We start from the raw sequence: 22,778 nt of genomic DNA on the forward strand, positions 1-22,778 counted from the left end.
AAATAGTTGGATCTATATATCTAGTTTGATAGGAGTATTGAAAGAGAAATTGATCTGAGCTTGTTGATTATGAATTTGATTTGCATTTGTGGTTATTAAGTTTCTGGAATTTGCTTGTTGGTTACTGGAACTTGTTCTGTTTGCTGCTTTAATACCATGTGGAAATTTTATAGAGACTGTAAAATCTGTTTGGAAGCTAAGAAAATGAAGATGAATGTTCTGGAATTTCTTCAATTCTCTTATTCATTACAAAAATGAGATTTACATCAGTATTTATACTAAACTAATATCAAGTACAAACTAAATACAACTACTAATTCAACAATAAAAACGGAACGTAAGGCATGCTTAACAAACTTGCAGAGCTGACATAACTCTTAACTAACTTTGCTGACTAGTTCTCTACTCACACGTGCCGAGTGTGTGACTTCTTTGAATGCATTATGAGCTTCCTTAACAACGGAGGAGCCCATTTTACTAGCAATCTTCCTCTTTATAATGGGTTGGTAAATTCATCAGATCAATAATAGCAATTACTACTTCTAGTAATAATTAAATAATTAATAATTCAATGCTTCTTGGTTAATTAATTTAATGCATGTGCAGCTACAACAGTGACATTCATCCGATTTTGCTCCAGAGGGCAAGATATGATTATGGGATGACTATCTTCATGATGACCTTCAGCATGATATCTTTATCTGGTTATCGAGATGATGAAATTTTACGCATGGCTCATGACAGGCTATTGACAATAATTATTGGTAGTTGTACTACTATCATTGTTTGTGTTTGTATTTGCCCTGTTGGGACTGGAGAGGATCTTCACAACCTTATTGCTGACAACATTGAAATGCACCATTAGTGCAGAAACATTAATACAAAACTTTTCGGGATTCGGAGGAGAATACTTTAAATTGTCTGAACATCAGAAATCTAATGAGGATAAGTCATTTCTTCAAGAATATAAAAGCGTTCTCAACTCAAACAGCAGTGAAGAGACAATGGTGGGGAGAATGAAAAAGAAAAAAGCTCCATGTTATTCATTTTTTTTTTTTTCCTTCTCCAAGAAATAAGCATCTTACTAATTTAGATAGTGTATTTGCAGGCAAATTTAGCAAAATGGGAACCGGTTAATGGCCGGTTCAAGTTCGTCATCCCTGGAAACGGTATTTGAAAGTCGGAACCCTAGCTCGGGAATGTGGCTACAAAATCCAAGCTCTTAATTGCTGCCTTAATTTTGATATCCAAGTACGTATATACTTGTAATTTTTTATTTTATTAATTCGTTCCAATTTTGGATCAAAGATCCTCTCTTATCCTGAACTTCACCTGCCTAAGATTTTCAAAAGCTCATATTTTGAGAAAATCTTAATAAACTTAACTTGTGCTTTTTTGGCTGCAGACTTCTTTAGAAATCCGAAGCAAAAATCGAAAGATGTGCATAGAGATTAGCGAGGAATCTGGTAAAGCTTTGTTGGAAATAGCATCATCAACGAAGAAAATGACGCAGGCAAAATCAGCAAATCCCCACACTGCAAAAGCAAAAGATGCTATGGAGAAACTGAACTCTCATCTCAAAACAAACCTGTGGAAAGAAGCATTCCTCCTGGAGATAATACTAGTGGCTAAACTTTTAATAGAGTTGGTTGAATGCACTGAGAAAATTGCTAAGGCCGTCCATGAATTGGCCTTAGCTGGTTCCTTTCGAGACCGGGGATGATTTGGTGTCGCCAGAAAAGCAACAATGGCTTTACACTCGAAAAATTCATTGTGTTTCCACCACGGATGTACGGAATTACGAAATTACTGTCGTGGAATAATAAGAACAATAAGAATGATTTAGTTTCTAGACTTATATTAAAGAATAATTATACAACCATAAATATTTGTACAAATAACTTTGTGCAGACTGATGTGGCTTAACGTAATTGAAAAGATCTTTTATTCTTTAATAAAAATAAGGTTTTTTTAGAAATAAGAAAAATTGGTGAGAAATTTAACAAATAAGTGACATTACTTTTGTCGGATTTATAAGTATTGTTGTTAACTTGTTATACGGATAGTATGAACTAGAATCTAGTAAAGGATCCTTTACTTTAATAATGTAAGGAATAAGCTAAAAAAACAAGAAAAACACACTCTAATATAGTTTACTTTGTCCTGTGGTGTATTGAGATTTGTATTTTTTTGTCCTTTAACTTGTCCATTACTAATTTATAGTAAGAGATTAGTAAGAGATCCGTTAGTAGATAATGATTCTAGAAACTATATACATTATTTTGATAATTTTTTATGATTAATTTCATATAAATGCTATTTTAATCCTTATAATTTGAGCAATATATTAGACCTAATATTATAAAAAATTACACTAAAAGTATCCATTGTATATATGTTTTTATTAAAATATATTGAATTATTATTTATTTTCACGTCACATCACATTTTAGATTTATTTGAATTTTAACTTTTCTATATCAGACAGAATTATTATTGTACTCCCAAAAATTTAGCAATTGTGACAATAGGGTGGTTTTGAGTAATTTTTTAAAATACAAGACTAATTGAGTAATTAACTTGAATTGTAGAGATTAATGGAGCATTTAGCCATTAGTTTCAATCATATCTTGGTACCGCAAGAGTAAAATAAAAAGCACAACAGCCCAAGGGCAAAGGACTCCGACGAAGCTTTGTTTTGCTCTTGGCTTTATGCGAAACGATGGCTCAATCTTGTTGATAACTTCCGTTACCTGCAACGATAGAGACATCTAGAATGTTTCTTGCCTAATGATGCTGAGATTGTAGGCGTATACATTGATTTATGATCATTAGTATCCGGTAGATTGGGCTGGGCTTCTATTCTACCAGGCATTGGAGCTAAAGGTTCTTATTTCTAGTCAAAATGTTAAGCTTGAACCTGAGTTAGACAGTTTGTCAAGTTGCTCGTCCTCCCCAATCACCCGGCCGTTGCTTGAATAAATTTGATCACACTGTAGATCAATAGTTCATAAGAAAATTGTAACCATTGGTAGTGGCGAAGCCAGACTTTAAAACGGGGTAATTTAATTTTCCTTTAGTTAATTTGATAGGCTTTTCAAGTATTTTCATTTAATACTGGAGATGAGAAATGTAATTTTGGGCATGCTTTTGTTGTATTTTATTCAAAACTAGTGGACTGCTATTTCGCATGTGCACATGCCGTATGACCTCACACAAACTTTGTAAAGGGATTGTACAAATATTATTCAAGAAACTGAGTTGGCATTTTAGACGGCATGGATTGATTGCTTGGTTGGAAAAGGAGCCCGCAATCACTTCCATAATTGCTCTTAAATTCAATCAATCAATCCATGCCATAAAAATGTTCTATAAAATTTAACAATTTTTATGGCTGTATCATCATTGTTTTCTTTAACTTGTGCATGTGGGTTGGGTAAGGGCCACTTATAGGATTGATTATATTCCACCAAAATTAAGCACGGTAATTTTTCTCATCACTTGTATTTCACCGATTTTACCACAGTAATTATTCTCACGCTCAGGGCAATTAATTATTTTATGGACAAAGATTCCCTCTCTCTTGAACAAAATTATGTGGAAAAATTGATGGTTAATAAGTACGAATAGAAAAATAATTAAATATTAACTCTACACTATTACTAATTAATATTTGATTAAAGATCGTTAAAAACGCAATAGAACTTGCATTGGATGATGATCCAAATTCTATTTACATTTAAGTTTTCTCATTTATTGCTGCATTAAGTTTTGCCCAAAAAAAATTAATTTTATAAGAGTACTCATTAAAATTTTTTTTCACAGAACAATAAGGAGAGGAAAAATACAACTGATGGCTCAAAAAAAAAATGAAAAGAAAGATCACCAGTACATGTTTACAGGTTAAAATTCCCCAAAGAAAAAAAAATATTTAACTCTAAATTAATTTCTTAACAATGACAAGATTAGTACCGCCAAATCAACTTGACCATCATATTGTTATGAGTTAGTATGCTTCCTTGCACTATCATTTGTAGTTCAATTTCTGCTAATTATTCGCCAATCGTGATGACATGATGGGGTCCTTCAGTCCCGGAAATTGGCTGTACTGACCCTCGGTGGAGTAATCTTGAATTTCCCGGAATCATGTTATTGTTATTATTTGGGCTGTTGAAATTTGCTTGGGAGGCAAGATCATTAACACACGCTGCAATTTTCTCAGTGCATGTGACAACATCCATTAGAAGTGACGCAACTGTAGCAGCTGGAACTATTTCTAACAGATCAGTATCTTCTTCCAAAACGGATATTTTGAACGGGGATTTGAGGGTCTCGGCTGCAGCATTTGAATTGGCAATGTGGGTATTAACTGATGACGATCTCGCCATTGTTTTAATTGCTGATGCTAATTCCTTCAAGGCCTTTCCTGTTTCTGAGCTTATCATTGTGTATGATTCTTGAATTTTGCTTTGGATTTCTTCTGGCCATGGAGTCTGAAAATTTTAAAAAACATTTGTCAAGTAACTACGTAGTTAATTGTAAAACTAAAATTACGAATTCTTTGTACAAATTAATCTGACATAACTACATTAGTTAAACAAAATTTTAAAATAATGAAAATAAATTATGCGAGTCATATCGTGTTTTATACGTAATAATGAGTTATTTATTTACCGAATTCTCTGAATTAAGGTGACTGCTAAGAGCTTCAATTTTGTAGGCGCAATCACGAGTTAGGGTTCCAGCTTTAAGGTACAGTTTCCAAGGATGGCGGAACTTGAAACGACCATGTCGGGGTTCCCATCTAGCTAAATTTGCCTGAAAATTAAAATTAAAAAAATTAAGTTTATTATTGTAATTTATATTTTCTTGATAATTATTTTTTATGTAGGAGACCGATCGAGCTTAATTATTACCCACCATGTTTTCTTCACTGTTTTTTGTGTTGAGGGCACTTTTATATCCTTGCAGAAATGACTTGTCGGTATTAGACTGGGCATCATTAGATATTTTAAAATATTCACCTCCAAATCCTGCAAAATTGATAAATTAAAAAATACAATAATAATCAGTGAATTATATACAATTTCATTATTTGCATATGCAACATAATACAATTATTATTGGTGGTTAAATACCTTCCAAAAATTTGCCAAGCTTTTCCAAGTTGTCAGCTACTTGATTGTGAAGGTCCTCTCCAATCCACACTGGGCATATCAAAATGCATACAAGCAAAGAAGTGCAGCTGCCAATGGCGATTGTGACTACCCTTTCATGAGCCATGCGTATAACCTCATCTTCTCGGTAACCAGATACAGAAACCAAGCAGAATGTCAGGATAAACACCATTAGCCCGTAGTCATATCTTGCCTTCATTTTCGGAAAAAATCTCACAAATGTTACCGTTGCAGCTACTATAAACACAAAGACTGCGATTACTACTGGCTCTCCATTTTTTCCAGAATAACAAGCTAACCAATGAGCTCCAACACCAAGACCACCACCTAGCAACGTTGCACATACCCTATTCAATCCTTTTCCTAGTGTTGCTCCTGAAAAATTTACCAAAAAGAAAAAAATGTTAAATACATTTACATTTTTTAACTCTTAAATCAGCTGTTTATTTGATGGCGATTTGGATATCTGGGTCCAGAATCGGCCAAATATACTTTTAAATATTTAGAAGAAAATCAATCTCTATGATACACAGTTAATAATTAATAGTGATCTCAGGAGAGTTGATAAGCTTACCTACAGAAAATTCGAAGACGACTACAACAGTTAAAACAGCCCACATTGCAGATACACCAAAACCCTCATAGAGTGGTTTAAAGTAGTAAAACAGTGAGACCAAAGTGATGGCCAGACCTACTTTGAATGAATGAATAATCCTTCTTGGGTCATCTATGCCCAATTTCTTTGCCTCTTTTGCTTTCTCAGCGATTTTGTTTATGATTCTGTGAGGAACAATGGCCTTCATCCACCCTAGCACATGACTTGATGAAGGTTCAGCACTCTCATTGTTATGAGATCGAGATGCCACTTCCATTGGATTACTGATCAAGTTAAAGCAACTAATTTTGAGAGAGACAATATTAAAGTATTAAGTATTTCTTGTGAAGGATGCCTGATGTAATGAGTATTTATAAGCAAAAAAATTAATGGTGTAATTGCGGGAATCAAATTGATAAAGAAATAAAAAATTATATGTTACAAGTACACTAATTATTTAATTGATTTTTAGGAGTACTTCACTCCACTCGAGAAGCATATATCGAGTCAAATACAGTCAACCACTTGCATGTTACACATTTTAGCGTTGATCATTTGAATCTATGAAAATCGAGAAGGATCGATTTATTTATCTATTTGTTTATTCTGAAGATGGAATACAAAGATTCTAAATCAGGTTTGTAACATATAATGTTTCATTGTATAATTGATAGGTTATCACTTACCAAGCATTAATTATTTAATTGCTAATTAGAAGATCTGTTGTTAAATTATAAATAAGCAAAAGCCTGTGAAAATGATGAATTTTACACGTTGCAATTAATAAGCTCAAGTTCTTCTTGTTCTTATATCAATAATAATATTTTAAACTAAGATAAATAATAATAAGATCCCTTTATTGCATTCTTCTGGAGCAAATTAATTGATCCCACGAGGCAAAATGCTAGAAATTAAAGCAATTTGCAAAACCAAATTGTAACAAATTGCTTTTACCATTAAGTATTTACGATTTTCAAAATATTTTGCTAAAACCTATAATAAGTTGGAATAACTTGTTTATTTATTTATTTTTTTTAAAATTTGAATTTTGACAACAATGTATGAAGTAACAAATTATATTATGAAAGAGTACTCACATACTACAAAGTTTGTATTAACATCAATTGATATATGATACCAATATAAATTTATCAATTGAATAAGAGATAATAAAGTTTAAAAGCTAATTATCACATGACCCTATAAGAAAATGTCACCTCAATTGCCATATCAATTGGAATATAAAGTTTGTTTCCCAACTTTACAAACCCATAATGTTTTACTGATTATGAAAACGTAAACAGCAAGTCATAAAAATTGAAATATGAAGGAAAAAAAAGGGACCATCTCTTGTCATTCTCTCTTGAATAAATAAAAAAAATTTCTTAAAAGATTTGATAGTTTATCTTAAGGTTAAGTTATTTTAACTAAAAAGTTTGATACAAATCTTTAGCTATTGACTTCTAACGATCTAATAGTATATATTAAAAGTTAAAATAATATTTAATAATGGTTATTTATTTAATATTAAATTACTTAAAAGTAATAGCTCAAAATTTGTATAAATATTTCTTAAGTACTATTAAGATTATTATTAGTTGGTCCCTTTTTCTAGGGTATGAACTGTGAAGGGCCCGATGATTCATGAAGCAGAGAAACGCGGCTTAAGGTCAATCAAATCCGCTCAATTGTTCTCTGTCAGAGACAAAATGACAGAGATAAACGATTTTAAAAGGGGATATTTTCAGCACACGTGATGGAATATAAATTTTCATGTAATTTTATTTATTTCCTAAATTTTGACAAAAATACGCTTTGATCCAGATTTTTTGAAACTTTACAAATTCCACTATAAAATCAAAAAATAAGATAATAAGTGACATAAAATTAAATGTTAGTGCTATAAAAGAAAAATTTTCAAAATTCAGATGCATGTTAGTGCCATCAATATCTACGGTTTATAGAATTATTTTGGGGCTCTTTGTTGAGTTTTGAAAGTGTTTTGAGTTATATATATAAATGTTCTAATCCAGGATTTTAAAATACAGAAAAATACGGAAAAGTTTTAAAACCGAATGATTTTAAAATATTAAAACTGTAAGTTTTTAAAATTGTGCGGTTTTAAAATTTTTTCGAACTTTTCCGTACTTTAAAATTCTGAACTAAAAAACTATTATATATATATATATATATATATATAGCCCTCAAGTCTTGCAAATAGCAAAACTCTATAAGGACAATGATGACACATAAAATAAGACAACAGCTTTTTGAGATATTAAAAAAAATGATAAATCGGTTTTCGTTGAAACTAATTCCCTGAATTATTTTTTTTTCTATTTTGCTGTTTTTGGAATTGGACACATGGGTATTACCTAACCATGGTAGCTGTTTTAATATTTTTAATTTTAGAGAAAATACAGAATTCATTTCCAAAAATAAATATGGTCGGTGCTTTATGCATTATATCATTTAAAAAAAAAAAAAAACTCCCCACGTGGACTGAAAAATATGCATTTTATTTTCAAAGTCAAATCGCTAGATTTTGTGTGTCTGGCGCGATACTCGAATTATATTCAACATCTACTAAATTTTCTAGAGTAATTTAACTTTTCCAGAGTATTTAACGAAGGATCTAATCTAATCCGGCTAATTTGTAAATTTCTTGGCATCACATGGTGGAACTATGTATGGCTAAAACTTAAAAAAAAAAAAAATATCACCGCCAATCTCTTACAATGCTGAATGATCAACCCCATGATTGAACAGACTATTCATATCACAGGGTGGCTGGATCCATGGTGATTCAGTTGTAGAAGATTGATGCTTTTACTTCACGTCAACTGCCATGAATTGATATTGGCATGCCATCACGGTTGCTCACAAACACCATCGCTTATGAACACATCGGTTGCACCAGCATGAGGGGGTCAGGCATATAAATGATATATGTAACCATCTCTCAATGTACCCGAATTTTCTTCTTTAGTTTGTCTTCCTCCCGGTATCTCTCCTGCCGTTCTCCTCTCTGGCGCTTTCTAGTTAACTGCTTATCTTTAGCTCTCTCTGCCTCAACTTCATTTCTCTTCTGCGCCTCCTTAAGCTTTCGCTTCTTCATCTGCATAACCCCAATAGAGTATATAAATATAGACATGCTTACAACTTGAAATAGCAGAGCAGCACATTAAGTGCCTAAATAAACAAATAGAAAAGTAGAACAAGAATGACGCTAATTACTAAATATGAAAAGTTAGATTGTGCTGAATAGGTTTCACTATTAATTCTAAACTTAGGCGTCGGTGGATTCAAATTTCTTGGTCTACACATGCATACCTTCTCGTTTCTAATCAATTTAAGATGTTGAATAAGAGCATGGATTTTTCTCTCTTGAGGCTCCATGACTACAGCTCTACTATTTTCAAGAAATAGCCGTTTCCGGCTAGGAATATCTTTGGGCTTTGATTCAAATGGAAGAGCTGCCTGTAATGACTTAGGAATCACCAATGGGTTGAACTTCCTTGGTCTTCTCCCAATTGCCTGTCAAAAAAAAAAAAAAAAAAAAGTTCAAGTTATTACAAATGACCCTAAAAAATTCCACAACCATCAACTTTGGGCAGAGGAAGAAACCATTGTTAAAAAGTTACACGCCTCACATCACAAATTACCTTGTACAGTGAATCCTTGTTTACAGGAATAGAAAGATTATGTTCTCTCCGCAACTCAGCTATAGTTTTCATTCCTTGCCAGATCTTATCACGAGGCTGCATGGCTGTGGTCAGTGGGTTGTAAAATCGAGGAATTTCAACATCAGCCCATCCACGCATGAAAACAACATCGCTCATCAGAATTCTGTCCTCAAAGGTGCACCTGGCAATCCCTTCTCTAGGTTGCCCTCCCTTCCTCTTGGGTTGGTTTCCAATCTCTTCTTTAGCAGCCTGACAATATAATCAAATTACAAGTTACTAGGCTCAGCCTACACTTGCTCAAGAAAAAATATTAATAATGAGCCAACATCATCAATTACAATCAAGGATTCTGACAATTTTCTGAGTAACAATTATGAAATTTAATGGGAAGAAGAAATTTGGAGAAGAAAAACAGACGTTGTGCTTATCATTATGTACAAACAAGTATATCTGTATATGGAATGACAAAAACCAAAGAAAGCACAATAAGAACCAGAAAATGGATATAAACTTCCTCATTCAACTGATACCTTTTTCACCTGCCCACGGATTCCACTGACAGTACGAACCTCTTTACCTTCACATTGAGCCACTTCAAGATCTGAAGTAAACATATCTTTGATTAGTGCAGTTTTCTTGAATATCTTGCAGGGATAACCAACCAGTTTAATTTTCTTCTTTATCTTTACTTCATGGTTGAACTCAAGTACAACTGCAGTTGCTGTAATCCTAAATGAAGCCTGACAAATCAAATGAAAGGATGTTTGGTTAATTCATAAAAAAAATTAGAATTAAAAAAACAAAAAGGAAAAGAAGAAAGAAAAAAAGATATGAGGTGAAACATGCTCTAAACATGAGAAGCACAGAAATTTTCCCTTTGAAATTTTATTATAGACAGGTTGTAGCAACAAGAAGAGAAGGCTGACCTGATTGTTGGAAAAATTCTGGATAGCAACCACCCCAGTCTGAGGAGGGGCAAGAGGACCCCAGAATGTGGCAAGGCAATGCATGTGTTCTGGAGTGTACTTCAGCATGCGATGCCGCCCATTACGGTCCTCTATGGCATAAACAGGGATAGTTTGGAAACGCCTCCATCCAATAGAAAGAATAATGGGATCTCTAGTCTTGAGTACTTTTTTGTGCCACCATCTGTGTCGTTTTAACCTAGCCTGGAAAACAAGCCATGAAAAATCTTATTGACCTAGAGATTGTGAAATAAGACAAAGATATTACCTCTCAAAATTACAATAAAAGAGTATATCTGGAAATTCTACCAAATTTAATCCAAGGGACTTTAGCTGTGAACTTGTAGGCCATCATTTTTATATAAAAAATAAGTATTAAATCTTTTTGATAAGAGAAGAACCAAGAAAAAAAATACGGAGTGCAGCAGCAGTCATTCATTGCAATGACATAAATGAAACTATAACAGCTACAAATCTCTAAAAATGAAGAACGAAAATATATTCTGAAATTATTTAGTGAAAGAAACCCAAAAGATGCATGAGCTTTACAGCCCACAACAGTGAGGGCATAACATCAGGCATAAACTTAACTAGATGAACAAAGGACTTTTATCTAATTCATGAACCAGTTCTTTTTTCCAGGATGTCTGAGTCTGTTGTTTGAACCAAGCAGTCAGTAATTACCTATATACCTAAATATGTTATATCCAATAAACATCCACAAATTTTATATATATACTTGAAAAAGTCGAAAAGAGAAGACAACCCAAATGAGGGGAAAAGCAAGAAAATATATATCACCACTGCATATCAAGGTTATTCAAGTATTCTTACCTGCATGTATCCGACATTTTCCTCACCAAGACCAATTCCTCCAACCAAAACAGGATGGCAGGGGTCAAAATATTCGACCATCTCAAAAGGAACATCATGTATCCCCAATCTAAGATATGTTCCTGTTCGGAAGCCCTCTAACTCTAATCGAGTGACCTCGTCAAGATCGTTGAGCTCAGCTATATTCATTTGTTTGCGAAATTCAATCTCCTCCTTCATCTGGAAGAACCAAACATGAGTTAGCACTCAAAACATAACAGCAGTATGCAGAACACATTATGATGTATGCAAAAGTCTACCTTGTCAACCAGTCCAATTTCGTTAGGCTGGCCACGATGAAACTTTGCCCCATCTTTTTCATCTATTTCCTTCTCAGGTGATTCAGATCCATCATACTTAAATCAAAGTCAAGGTCATCAAAGCAGATTCTACTAAAACCAAAATACAGGTTCTCCAATACGACTCACAACAACCAAAATTCATCAATGTCTTTCAGCATAAATACCAACAGATGAGGGATGCATCATCCCACTACAGCCACACCCAAATCCATCAATGGAGGTCAAGAAGCCGGCACTAGCAGAAGATGCATATATAATGAATACAATAAAAATAGCATAAGTCAGAAGAAAAAAAAAAAAAAGGATATTGTGCATTGAATTTTGCACGTAGTGAAATCTTTTTCAATCTCCGCTCCTCAACTGCTGACTCATATTCATTCTCAATTGCATTACTGCCTGAATTATCCTTAATGTGCCCTTGATGTTTCTCAACGGTTTCTAAATCTTCAAAATCACCATAGACCGCATCATCACTGTCATCACCTTCAGAGTTACCCTTTGAAACTTGATTTCTCTGAGCAGCTTTGGACCAATCACCTGTAACAAAGCGGTCTCTGATACTTTCATAGACTTCTTCACCTTTTGAGCTTTTAAGATCTCCATAACTATTAAATTTGGAACACTCGTCCATATTGAAAAGTCTGCTATCCAATACTTCTCTCAACTTCTGCAATAAATTAAGAGGAATTAGAGACCGGCCAAAAACTAATTATATCCAGTTAACATCAAACTTGTATATCAATGTTAAAAGGCAATCTAGGAAATAACCACACAAATAATATCAGGACAGACCTTATTCCCTTCTACTTTTGGCCTAAAAAATTCATCATCATCACTTTCTTCACTGTCGCTGCTATCCTGCACTTCTTTGGACAAAGTTGCTGATGTTGGTGTTGATTTCCCATAGACAAGCTGAATCAGATTCGTGCATTGTCCGAAGGACTCTGTAAATAGAGAAAATACCAAACAGAAAGACATCAAAATAGAGAAAATACCTATTTAAACTAATTAGGCATATATGGTGAAAATTATTCTACATAAACATCATATTGCATTTCATGATTCAAAACACCCTTTCTACCCATCTTAACTTGGCTCATGTCTGCTATATATAAACTAAGTAGGTATTACTCTTGAAGGCCAAAGCTGAAAATTTCTCACCCTTTTTAACATCTGCATCTTCATGTAAGGACTCCATTTCCTCAGCGACATGTTTTTCACCAAGCCCATTGGAAGTTCCTTCTCTAGTTTGATACTGCTTGCCATGAATATACTCTGTATCATCATCCATATCTTTTGCATTGTTGGTAGCATCCGATAAGACATTAGGCTTCTGGCTGAAAAGGGAAATAATGCTCTTTTCTAACTTCTTATCAATCGGATATTTTGTGTTTTGAAGCGATTTTACCAACGTCACACCAACATCTTGATACTTTCCTAGTAATAGAAAAGCAACAATACTTGAGCCCAAAAAAGGGGTAAAGAAAGTGGGATGAATAGAAGAGATAAGATATTTGCCTTCTTTATCGTGCCTAGATTGTATAATTCAAAACAGCATATTTAAAGAAACAGGTAATCGAATATATCATCAAGAATCATCCGAAAACTTTACTATTCCACTTTAGCTAACTACGAAAGGTACTTCCATTTTATATTATTCAAAACAAGATCCACAAAAAAGTACTAGAGGTAAAGGTTAAAGGTTTGTATTCATCAACAAAACAACAACCAAAAAAAAAAAAAAAGAAGAAACAAATAGTAAACCTTTGCGGTTTGATTTCCCATTTTCATCATCCGCTTCAGAAAATTGAACAAAGTGGTCATTTATGTCAATATAGACTGCATCCTTGTCATAAAGGAGATCCCCAAGGCCAGACATGGGTGCGTAAAAAAGTTTTTCCTTATCGCGCAGTCCCTTCTTTTTGGCAGCAGAAGGTAAGGGACAAGGATCAGCTAAGCCTGTGACACCAGCTAAACTGTAATCACCAGCGCCAGCAATATGCACCTGATTTAGGGGGGGGGGGGGGGGAAAAAGGAACATTAGATCACAAATGGATAATCTATTGGATAAGCGCAAGATAAATGATCATTTAATAGAAGGCAAACATCAAATACAAGTCCAGACATAATAGCCATATTTTTTTGCATAAAAACTGGAAAGGAAATTTCTTTTTAAAGGTACATAATCTTAACCCATAAGCCACAAATGACCTCCAGAGCTATCATACTAACTAACATGCCATGTAAATTGCAACTCTGTTCCAAATGAAAATTTATCTCATTAGTCAGCTTCCGTGTAAGTTTCTTTAAGTTGCACTTTCAATGTACACCATATCAGCCACTGGAAAGCTAAGTACATGAAGCTCCGTGTTACTTAAGCCTAACCAAGCTGAAAAATTTACAAATAGCTAATTCATCACCCCCTTCAAAGCTGAATTTTACATTTACACATGAAACCTGCATTCATGAGCCCAATGAGATCGAGCTTTGCTTATTATGAAAGAAGATCTCTCTAATTGTGCTTAATCAAGCTCTTTTTTCACCACAACTCACTTCTAGTTGTTGACAGAATGATAAACAAATCCTTGCCTAATGGTCATCTATGTGAAAATTAGGTGCCTAAACCCACCTAAACTTAAAGTAATATATGTCCAGAAAGCATAAAATTTTGAATGGATCATATGCAACAATAACCTTATGTTGAGAAATGAACCTGCTTCTTACCTTTAATTTTATAAAAATAAATAAAAACCTTCAGCATATTCTCAAAACAGAAAAAAATTCAAATGGCAAAGTGAGGTAAAGTGGTTTGCAATGCATACCTTAGTTCCCTTCTTCAGATTACAACCTCTCAGATAACCATAAATTGCAACATTTCTGTCACATTTATTATTCACATGCACTCTTTCAGGAGGAGTAACATCTTCAAAACGATCAACCAAGATATAAGGATGAGAAGTTCTCCAGGACAAAGAATGAAATTTCATAACAGAGATAAATTCTGCAAGATTGCCAATATCTTTTTTTGTGTACCTAATGGATTAGGGAAAGATAAAAGAAAGAATTAACCTCAAAGACTTCTATAATTTGAAAATAACAATTTAACTACTATAGATAGTGAGATGTCCGTAATACAACGCACTGTCAATATACTTACTTCCCCTGAATGAGACCAGATAATTTAAATAGTTTTGCTCCATGGTATAGCTCCGTACCAAATCGATGCTTGAGGTGCTGCTTTGTTTTTCTTAGTTTCTTCTTATCCGTGAACTTATCAAGATGAGTAAGAACTCCCATAACATTCGGTAATCCATGATTTTGCATTAAATTAAGAAACTCAAAAGTTTCCTGTAAGAAACAAAATCCAGTCGCCAAAACAGAAAATTGCATTAACTACAACATTAAAAAAAATATATGCTGAGTTCCTTAACCACATGAAACTGGCAACATAAAACCATGCTATGGAGATCAAAAGAATGGAGAAAAAAAAGAGAGAGAAAAAGCTACAGCTCCATCAACACAAATATCCAGTGAAGTCCGTACCAAATAGAACTAATCCAAAATGACATCTCACCATTTCAAAACCATGACTTGCATCAATGAGAAGCAGTGCCAAGTCAGCAAACTTTGCACAATCAATCATGCCATTGATATCGTTTGGGCACTCCACAAATTGTAGGCGCCTTTTCTTACCTAACAAATTTTGTCACATCCTTCTCAATAAACTCCATTATATTTTAAATCTAACAAAGAAATTACGTAAACACCTAACCTGATACAACAGTAACTGGTCCCCGAACCTCAGGTACTTTAAGCTTAGTATAATGCTTTATAAGACACTTTATTAACAAAGACTTCCCAACCTGCCACCACCATTTCATAAATTAAAAATCAACATCTAAAACTTTCAAAATTATCAATCAATTAAAGCATCAAGAGATCAAAATTAATTTAGAAATAGAAAATAAATTATGCAAAACCTGGGGCGGTCCCTGAACTACAACAACATATGGTGGTGGTTCACCATAGGAGCGGTCTATAGTCGGAATGTGAAGCCGACGTTGCTCTTTCTCAGCCGTTCGCATCATTGATCGCTTGGCTTTCACGGATGAAGCGAACCCAAATGCCTAATAGATGATAATAACATTAATGATAATTAAAATCAGCGAAAAGAAAAAGAGTAATATTAGTTATTCACTTAAATTAATGAAAAAGAAGTGTAGGTTGCAAATTAAGGACCTTAGGGTTTGGTTTCTTCTTGTCTTGTTTATTTATTTCCGATTTGGATATCTTTTTCGCCGAAGAGCCCGATTGGCGAGCTCTGTGAGCCTTGTGAGGCTGCTGTTCCATGTCGGCTAGTTTGATAGCTGACATTCGGCGTCGACGACGGAGAGGCAAGTTAATTCAGACGGCGGCGGCGGAGGCGGCGGCGGTGGAGGGTTTATTTGAGATCCGCAGTGGCGATAGGGAAGACGGTGGTTGAGGTGGCGGTGGGTTTTGTCTTTTTCTTGTCCATCAAAGTTAACCTAACTTGCATTGTAAGTATGTTGGAGTAATTTTTAAATAATTTTATTTTATTAATCACTGGAGTGAGTAGGGTTATATAACATCCTATTACACTCTTTATCGCACTTTTTTAATTAAAAATTTTATTATGAAATATAATTTAATCAATTATTTATCTGATATTGTTATTTCTCCCCCTATTTCTTTCTCTCATCAAAATTTATAATAATGCGTCAAGAATATGGCATTTAATGAATAAAATTGTTCAAAAATTAGCAAATTTTAACTCTATTGTAATTTAAATAAAAGAGAAGGGTAAATACCCATTATTTAAAAATAAAAAATAGAACTTTCTGTAACTTATTAGAATTTTTTTGTCAATTTTCCAAAGCACAAATTGTAAATGATAATAATAAATAAAATTAATAATGTTATAGTGAAAATTAAGAGAAAGATAAAGTTAATTTAACAAATAAGAAAAAAATTAAAAAAGAGAGAAATTAGTTTAGATTTTGACTATTGTTACACTAAGAGAGAAAGCACTTAGTCAAGGATAATTTTACAAATTTTGAGAATCAGTGAATTAAAATAATAAATTATAATTTGATAATTATTTTAATAAAAAAAGTAAGGGTTGAAAAGAAATTAATGCTCACCCCATCTACTTTTAATTTTGAAAAAAATGAGGATAACAATTGATTTAGACATTAAAAATGTATAGTTCTATAAGTTTAAACTCCAAATAATTTTTATCATAAAATCTCACAACGTCAGAGTTGTTTGAATGGGAGAGCTTGATTACGAGCTACATAAAGCTTTTGTGCAAGTGCTTTTCTGTTTGATATAAAAACTTGTAGGATAATTAAACAACTACAGTGTCTAGTTCATTGGTATGAAGACTATAATTCTATTACGACTTATGATCATCAAAATCCTTAATCTACCAATAATTTTAAATCTTCAATTAGAAAAAATAAGATTTTATTATATGGGGTCTATATATAACCAAGCTGCATATCAAGCAATATGATTTAATTATAAGAGATACCTGTATGACCCCATATAATTTATTTTGTGCTATTTGTTTGTATGCTGAAAAATGTATTATGCCTGATTTGAATGATTTAGGTTTTAGAATAGGAGAGATAAAAGTACATTAAAAAAAAAAGGAGAAAAAACTTATTGAAGATAGCATAGATTTTTTTAGCTTCACGCCCAAATTGAAAATTAAATGAAGTGGCCGATCTTCTTTGAGTGATTCTCAAGGTAGAACCGTAGAAGCAAAATAGAATCAGCCTCTATAATTTGGTCACAAGAGGCACTAGGGAGAAGGCACTTCTTTAGAGATAATATTTATCAAAGGTTGATTGGGATTAAAGTAAGATAATTTTCAAACTTGTTCATGGGGTGTATTTAAACTTAAATGGGTTGGTTTTTATAAGGATTTTCATGGGGGTGTGAAAAGCCCAACTCAAAAGAAAATTACCCATGAGCCTTACTTTGATGAGCCCGCAGTGTGCAACATCACCTGTTGGACATGTCCATAAACTATTGGATCTTCTCTCTGTCATCTTGAAATCTTATTTCATGAGCCCTCCGGCCAACTAATACAAGTTATAACGAACATTACCAGAATCTTAACTGGAAGCTTTGATTGAAAGATTGTCACTTGCATTTTTACAATTTATTTGTGTTTCCAATAGTTTTCAATTTTCCATCGCCCTTTCCCCTCTTATTCTGCGTTTCTACTATGATTTTCACAATACTTAATAATGATTTTCACAATACTTAATAATAAAACAAAAAACGAGTAGCTTCTGAATTTTATTTTATTTTATTTTTGTCGGAAAAAAATAATAATAAAAAGTTTTACAAAAGTGATTAACGATCGTAAATAATATGAATAGGTAACATTTTTAGCTAAACTGAGTACGGTCACTTTTTCTTTCACCGGCTTCGCGAACAAGTCAAAGCCGCTTCTTTCTGTCACTGATTATCCGTCCATCCATGGCTGCTTCTGCTTCACCTTCACCACCTTCATCACCAGCAGCAGAAGGCATCATCAATGTGTTTTGGGACGACGGGATGCTGAATCACGACACTGGAAAAGGCGTTTTCGACACAGGAATTGACCCAGGCTTTCTTGAAGTGTTAGAGAAGCATCCAGAGAACGCTGACAGAATCAAGAACATGGTATCCATCCTCAAACGAGGGCCCATCTCTCCGTACATCTCTTGGCACTCTGGGATACCTGCTCATATCCCTCAATTGCTCTCCTTTCACACTCCAGGTCCTGTCTTTTCTTCGCTTCCTCTGTTTTTATTTATTTATTTTCAGTAAAGTATCGTATCATATCATATGTTGATTCTCCAGATTATATTAATGAACTTGTTGAAGCGGATAAAGCTGGTGGGAAAATGGTCTGTGATGGAACAGTCTTGAACCCTGGTTCATGGGGTGCCGCACTTCTTGCTGTCGGTACTACATTATCGGCAATGAAGCATGTTCTTGATGGGCATGGGAAAATTGCCTATGCACTGGTGAGACCTCCTGGTCACCATGCCCAGCCTACTATGGCTGACGGGTACTGCTTTTTAAATAATGCCGGTTTAGCAGTTCAATTGGCTTTGAATTCGGGTTGTGGGAAGGTTGTGGTTATAGACATTGATGTTCATTATGGCAATGGGACTGCAGAGGGGTTCTATCGGTCAAATAAAGTTCTTACAATCTCCCTCCATATGAATCACGGGTCTTGGGGACCTTCCCATCCACAGAACGGTACTGTCGATGAGCTTGGTGAAGGTGAGGGTTTTGGCTATAATTTAAACATTCCTCTACCTAATGGGACAGGCGACAGGGGATATGTGCATGCCATGACCGAGTTGGTTGTCCCAGCCATTCAGAAATTTGAGCCTAATATGATAGTTCTGGTTGTTGGCCAAGATTCAAGTGCCGTAAGTTAATCTTTCTTTTCATCCTCATTGATTTTTTTTTTTTTTAACTTCATTAGTGATCTGTATTCAAGAAGTATCTTTTGAAAGAATTGTGGAATTGTATGCAAGTTGAGATCTCAGTATGAGCAATTTGTGACTTGTTACATGTCTATCTTTGGAAAGGACTTCAGCTTGCATTATTGAAACATATAAAAACAAACCACTGAAAAGGAAACTGTATCATAGAGAACCCATATCAAAAACGGAAATATGACACCTATTGGAGCTAGAGTCTAGAATGAAAAACTATGGGAGTTGTGACATATTAGGTATCTAATCATCATCTAGGCTTATAAAGTGGCTGCTGCTCAATAGTTAAAGTCTTGTATCTGATCGAGCCGTCCAAGTTGGCAATTTTTCAGGGGAGTATCATGTCTAAGTGAGCAGCAGTTTCCTTAAAGCAGCCGTCAAACCTGCCACATGACATTTTTCAAGTGGTTAGCGGGCAACCAAAGCAAAGCATGTTGGTAGAAGGCTTACCTGAAGTGAGAAAGGACGCTCTTCCTTTAGTTGACCTTTTTTCTTTGTAGGACACTTATCTCCAAGCTTAAACCTTCATCAAGATCTTACCTTGATCACTTTCCTTTGCTTAATTTTCCTTTAACCAACCTCTTTGCTTGATCAAGCTCTTCTCTATTTTGCCAAGTGGCATTTGCAATGGACACACTTTCTCTGGTATAACATGGTGAACTATTTGACTTAATTCATTTTTGCACTGGACCGTTGCTGTTTACAGAAGTGTGGTTTTAAGGTTTCTGAGTTTCCAGTCCTATATTATAATTTTAATGGATTACTATGCTTTATTTATAGGTTATTTTCCATATAAAAGAAAAGAGACATCTATCATTCCCTGACATCCACAATGTTGTTTCTCTAGTTGGTCCTTAAATTTTAAGATTTAGGTAAATTTCTACATCTATTGAGGAGGCATATACCTTTATGGGATTAATAAGATACTGATACTCCATGGGTGTTAATTGAAATGGTTCCGGTAGTACAAATTTAGCCAAAGTTTGAATTTATTAATTAAGGGTGGATGGATAGCTGACACATCAAACATATTGATACAGCTTGTTTTTGGCCTTAGATCACTGGCGTTGAAAATATACGAATAGTTTATGGCATGTGCTAGAACTGATTCTAATAATGACTCCTATGATTCCTAGTCAGATTGAACTAAAATGAGAACTTGAAATTATGCAATAATTTAATAAAATACTTTTAATGTAACAACTTGCTAATACATCTCCGCCTTATTAGTCCTACTGATCAAGCAGTGTTTTATAAATGCATCCAGAGTATATTCTACCTATATCCTGCATCCCTTCTCAAGATGGAGGGACGGGCATCAAGATCCTAGACCAATAGCTTTAGTTATCAATCCATTTCAACATCAGAAGTTGTAGTTACTATGCCAGGAAATATTATATGTTTGCAAATTTCATCACGGAAGTATAGTTAGCTTACCTCTGTTATGTACTTTTAGATTTTTTGTGTTATATTTGTTATAATTTTACTCTAACTGTTGACACAGTAGTTTCTTAAAAGTTTATGCATTTTTGTAGTTTGATCCAAATGGAAGGCAATGCTTGACAATGGATGGTTATCGGGAGATGGGGAGGATAGTCCGCAGCCTGGCAGATAGGTACAGTGGTGGTCGTCTTCTTATTGTCCAAGAAGGTGGATATCATGTTACTTACTCAGCCTATTGTCTTCATGCAACACTAGAAGGTGTCCTTAACCTCCCACTTGCCCTATTGTCTGATCCCATTGCATATTACCCAGAGGATGAGGCATTTCCTGTAAAAGTTATTGAGTCCATTAAACAGTACCAAAATGATGTCATACCATTTTTAAAGGGATCTTGATATGATGGATTTTTTTCTTTTTTCAAACCTCATTTATAGATTGTAAAACTATATTCATGTGTATTTTAGTTCTTAGTTCACAAAAAATAAATAAATAAATAACAAAGAGTTGATTGTAGGAATAAATACATATTGTATGTTACTTTGCTCGTTTATTTCGTTCTTTTGGAGGATTTGTTAATCTCATAATAGGAGATGGAGATGACAATGTATATAAGCAGACTATAATGGGATAATTATGCTTTTTCCCTTCCCTGCATAGGAATCCAAAGGTTCACGAAACATTCATGTTGTTTATGACATTTTTGATGTCCAAAAGATTTGCATCATTTGAATTTAAGCATATATGAAGTGTTGACTTAAATTTCTTCGAATGCTTCCATTAGATGGTGGATAAGGTAGATCGCAAGTGTCCACAATCTTCACCTTCATATATTGCTCGTCACTTATCACATGACAGATATTACTAGAAAGGCTACTTTAAATGTCACCCTTTTCTTGGTTGACGGTGTTCAATCAGTTGTATGCATGTATATGATCTGGGTTAAAAATTTCCCAAAATGTTTGTACTAATTAGTTGATAGTGTTAATTGATATTTGATAGTGCTTCTTCTGCTTCACATTCACGACCCTGTATGTGCAAGCACTTGTGCCTATTATATTACTTTTGGCTGTACAATCTCACACAACAATAGAACTAGAAAGGTAACTCATCTAGGCGTTAACTTATCTACTGATCTGTATCTCTTCGAAAGGTTCATATCATATTAGTTTGGATCAAATAGCTTCCACGACATGCTTTTGGTTTATTAAAACATGGTATCCATCGTGAAAAACTGGACCCATCTCTCCTTACATCTCTTGGCACTCTGGAAGACATGCTGAAATCCCTGAATTGCTCTACTTTCACACCCTAAGTGAGACCAACATATCAGGTACATTTTATACAATTCTTGATCAACTACCAGACATCTCTGCGGCTGCAGACTGCAGTTGCCATCTTTCTGCTGATGATATATCGTGCACGCAGTGTGACAAAATGACTAATGCATGGCCCACTTCTATAGAATGGAATAAATCGATGCCAATCCTTTCATGCTGTAACAATAGAGTCGTAATCAAGGCCACCGAATCCTACAGAAGAGGTTGCATGATCAGCTCAGGGACTAGTTTTGCCTGATTTTAGATCAATCATTATAAAAAATGCTAGTCACAGATTTCATGGAAGAAGAATGTACATTCAAAGATAATTGAGAAAAGAAAGAGAAAGTATTACCACTGAGAACACAGAAGGGTCGGATTTTGCAAGAGAATAAAAAAGGTCACAGATAGATGACCGCATATCCAAACTCAGCAGAAGCAAGAAGTGGAGAAAGTGAATTGAGAACTTCTTTAGTACTCTCAGTCCCTGCTACCGGTAGGATGTCTCGAAGAACTTGCACAGCTTTAGCAGAGACCTCTGAAGGACAATGACTTTTAGAAGTCACAAAAAAGTTAAATGTCATCCTAAAAAGTTATAAGGTACTTTTACCTCAATCTTTAACTCACTTAGCTAAGAAGGGTAGCAACATATTCACAAATTTCCTTGCTGTTTCCCCAGAAGATATAGGATCTTTAAAATACTTGGATAACAATTTCAAAATTCTAATCACTGTCTCCCCAAAATATTTGACAAATTTCCTGGAACAAAAATAAAAATTGTAGGTCACGTATATGGGCAATCAAAATGACAAACAGTTCCCACCCTCAACAAATTTAATTAGTAAAGCAAACGACATTTTAGACAATGGTTTTTTTCATTTTCTTTTTTTCT

General features: G+C 34.2%; 3 protein-coding genes across 5 annotated transcripts; 1 reads left to right on the plus strand and 2 right to left on the minus strand.

The window, feature by feature from the left end:
• Nucleotides 1–4,052: 4,052 nt before the first annotated feature.
• LOC18035643 (aluminum-activated malate transporter 2) lies at nt 4,053–6,049 on the minus strand. The gene is made up of 5 exons (XM_006424050.2): nt 5,752–6,049; nt 5,139–5,552; nt 4,921–5,033; nt 4,675–4,818; nt 4,053–4,493 (listed from the first exon to the last, which is right to left on the minus strand). The coding sequence occupies exons 1-5, from the start codon at nt 6,047–6,049 to the stop codon at nt 4,053–4,055; spliced, it is 1,410 nt and encodes a 469-aa protein (XP_006424113.2).
• A 2,345-nt stretch (nt 6,050–8,394) lies between these two features.
• On the minus strand, nt 8,395–16,151 carry LOC18034547 (ribosome biogenesis protein BMS1 homolog). The gene is made up of 17 exons (XM_024179004.1): nt 15,838–16,151; nt 15,579–15,725; nt 15,371–15,461; nt 15,173–15,291; nt 14,756–14,946; nt 14,421–14,631; nt 13,363–13,603; nt 12,760–13,035; nt 12,391–12,542; nt 11,907–12,265; nt 11,557–11,653; nt 11,258–11,476; nt 10,385–10,627; nt 9,989–10,198; nt 9,438–9,707; nt 9,106–9,309; nt 8,395–8,890 (listed from the first exon to the last, which is right to left on the minus strand). Exons 1-17 carry the CDS (start codon nt 15,970–15,972, stop codon nt 8,735–8,737), a joined length of 3,321 nt encoding a protein of 1,106 aa, XP_024034772.1. The 5' UTR covers nt 15,973–16,151; the 3' UTR covers nt 8,395–8,734.
• Nucleotides 16,152–17,961: 1,810 nt separating this feature from the next.
• On the plus strand, nt 17,962–21,700 carry LOC18034323 (histone deacetylase 8). Of its 3 annotated transcripts, none has more exons than XM_024178389.1 (4): nt 17,962–18,394; nt 18,478–19,058; nt 20,663–20,742; nt 21,352–21,700. In XM_024178389.1, the coding sequence occupies exons 1-4, from the start codon at nt 18,112–18,114 to the stop codon at nt 21,365–21,367; spliced, it is 960 nt and encodes a 319-aa protein (XP_024034157.1). In that variant the 5' UTR covers nt 17,962–18,111; the 3' UTR covers nt 21,368–21,700. The 3 variants fall into 3 exon arrangements, with proteins under 3 accessions (XP_024034157.1, XP_024034150.1, XP_006424116.1); XM_024178382.1 differs by having other exon boundaries at nt 20,663–20,828; nt 21,352–21,699; XM_006424053.2 differs by lacking the exon at nt 21,352–21,700 and having other exon boundaries at nt 20,663–21,056.
• The last annotated feature ends 1,078 nt before the right edge of the window (nt 21,701–22,778 follow it).

This window comes from Citrus clementina, unplaced genomic scaffold, assembly GCF_000493195.1.
Source record: "Citrus clementina cultivar Clemenules unplaced genomic scaffold, Citrus_clementina_v1.0 scaffold_8, whole genome shotgun sequence".
In the NCBI taxonomy this organism is placed as follows: domain Eukaryota; kingdom Viridiplantae; phylum Streptophyta; class Magnoliopsida; order Sapindales; family Rutaceae; genus Citrus; species Citrus x clementina.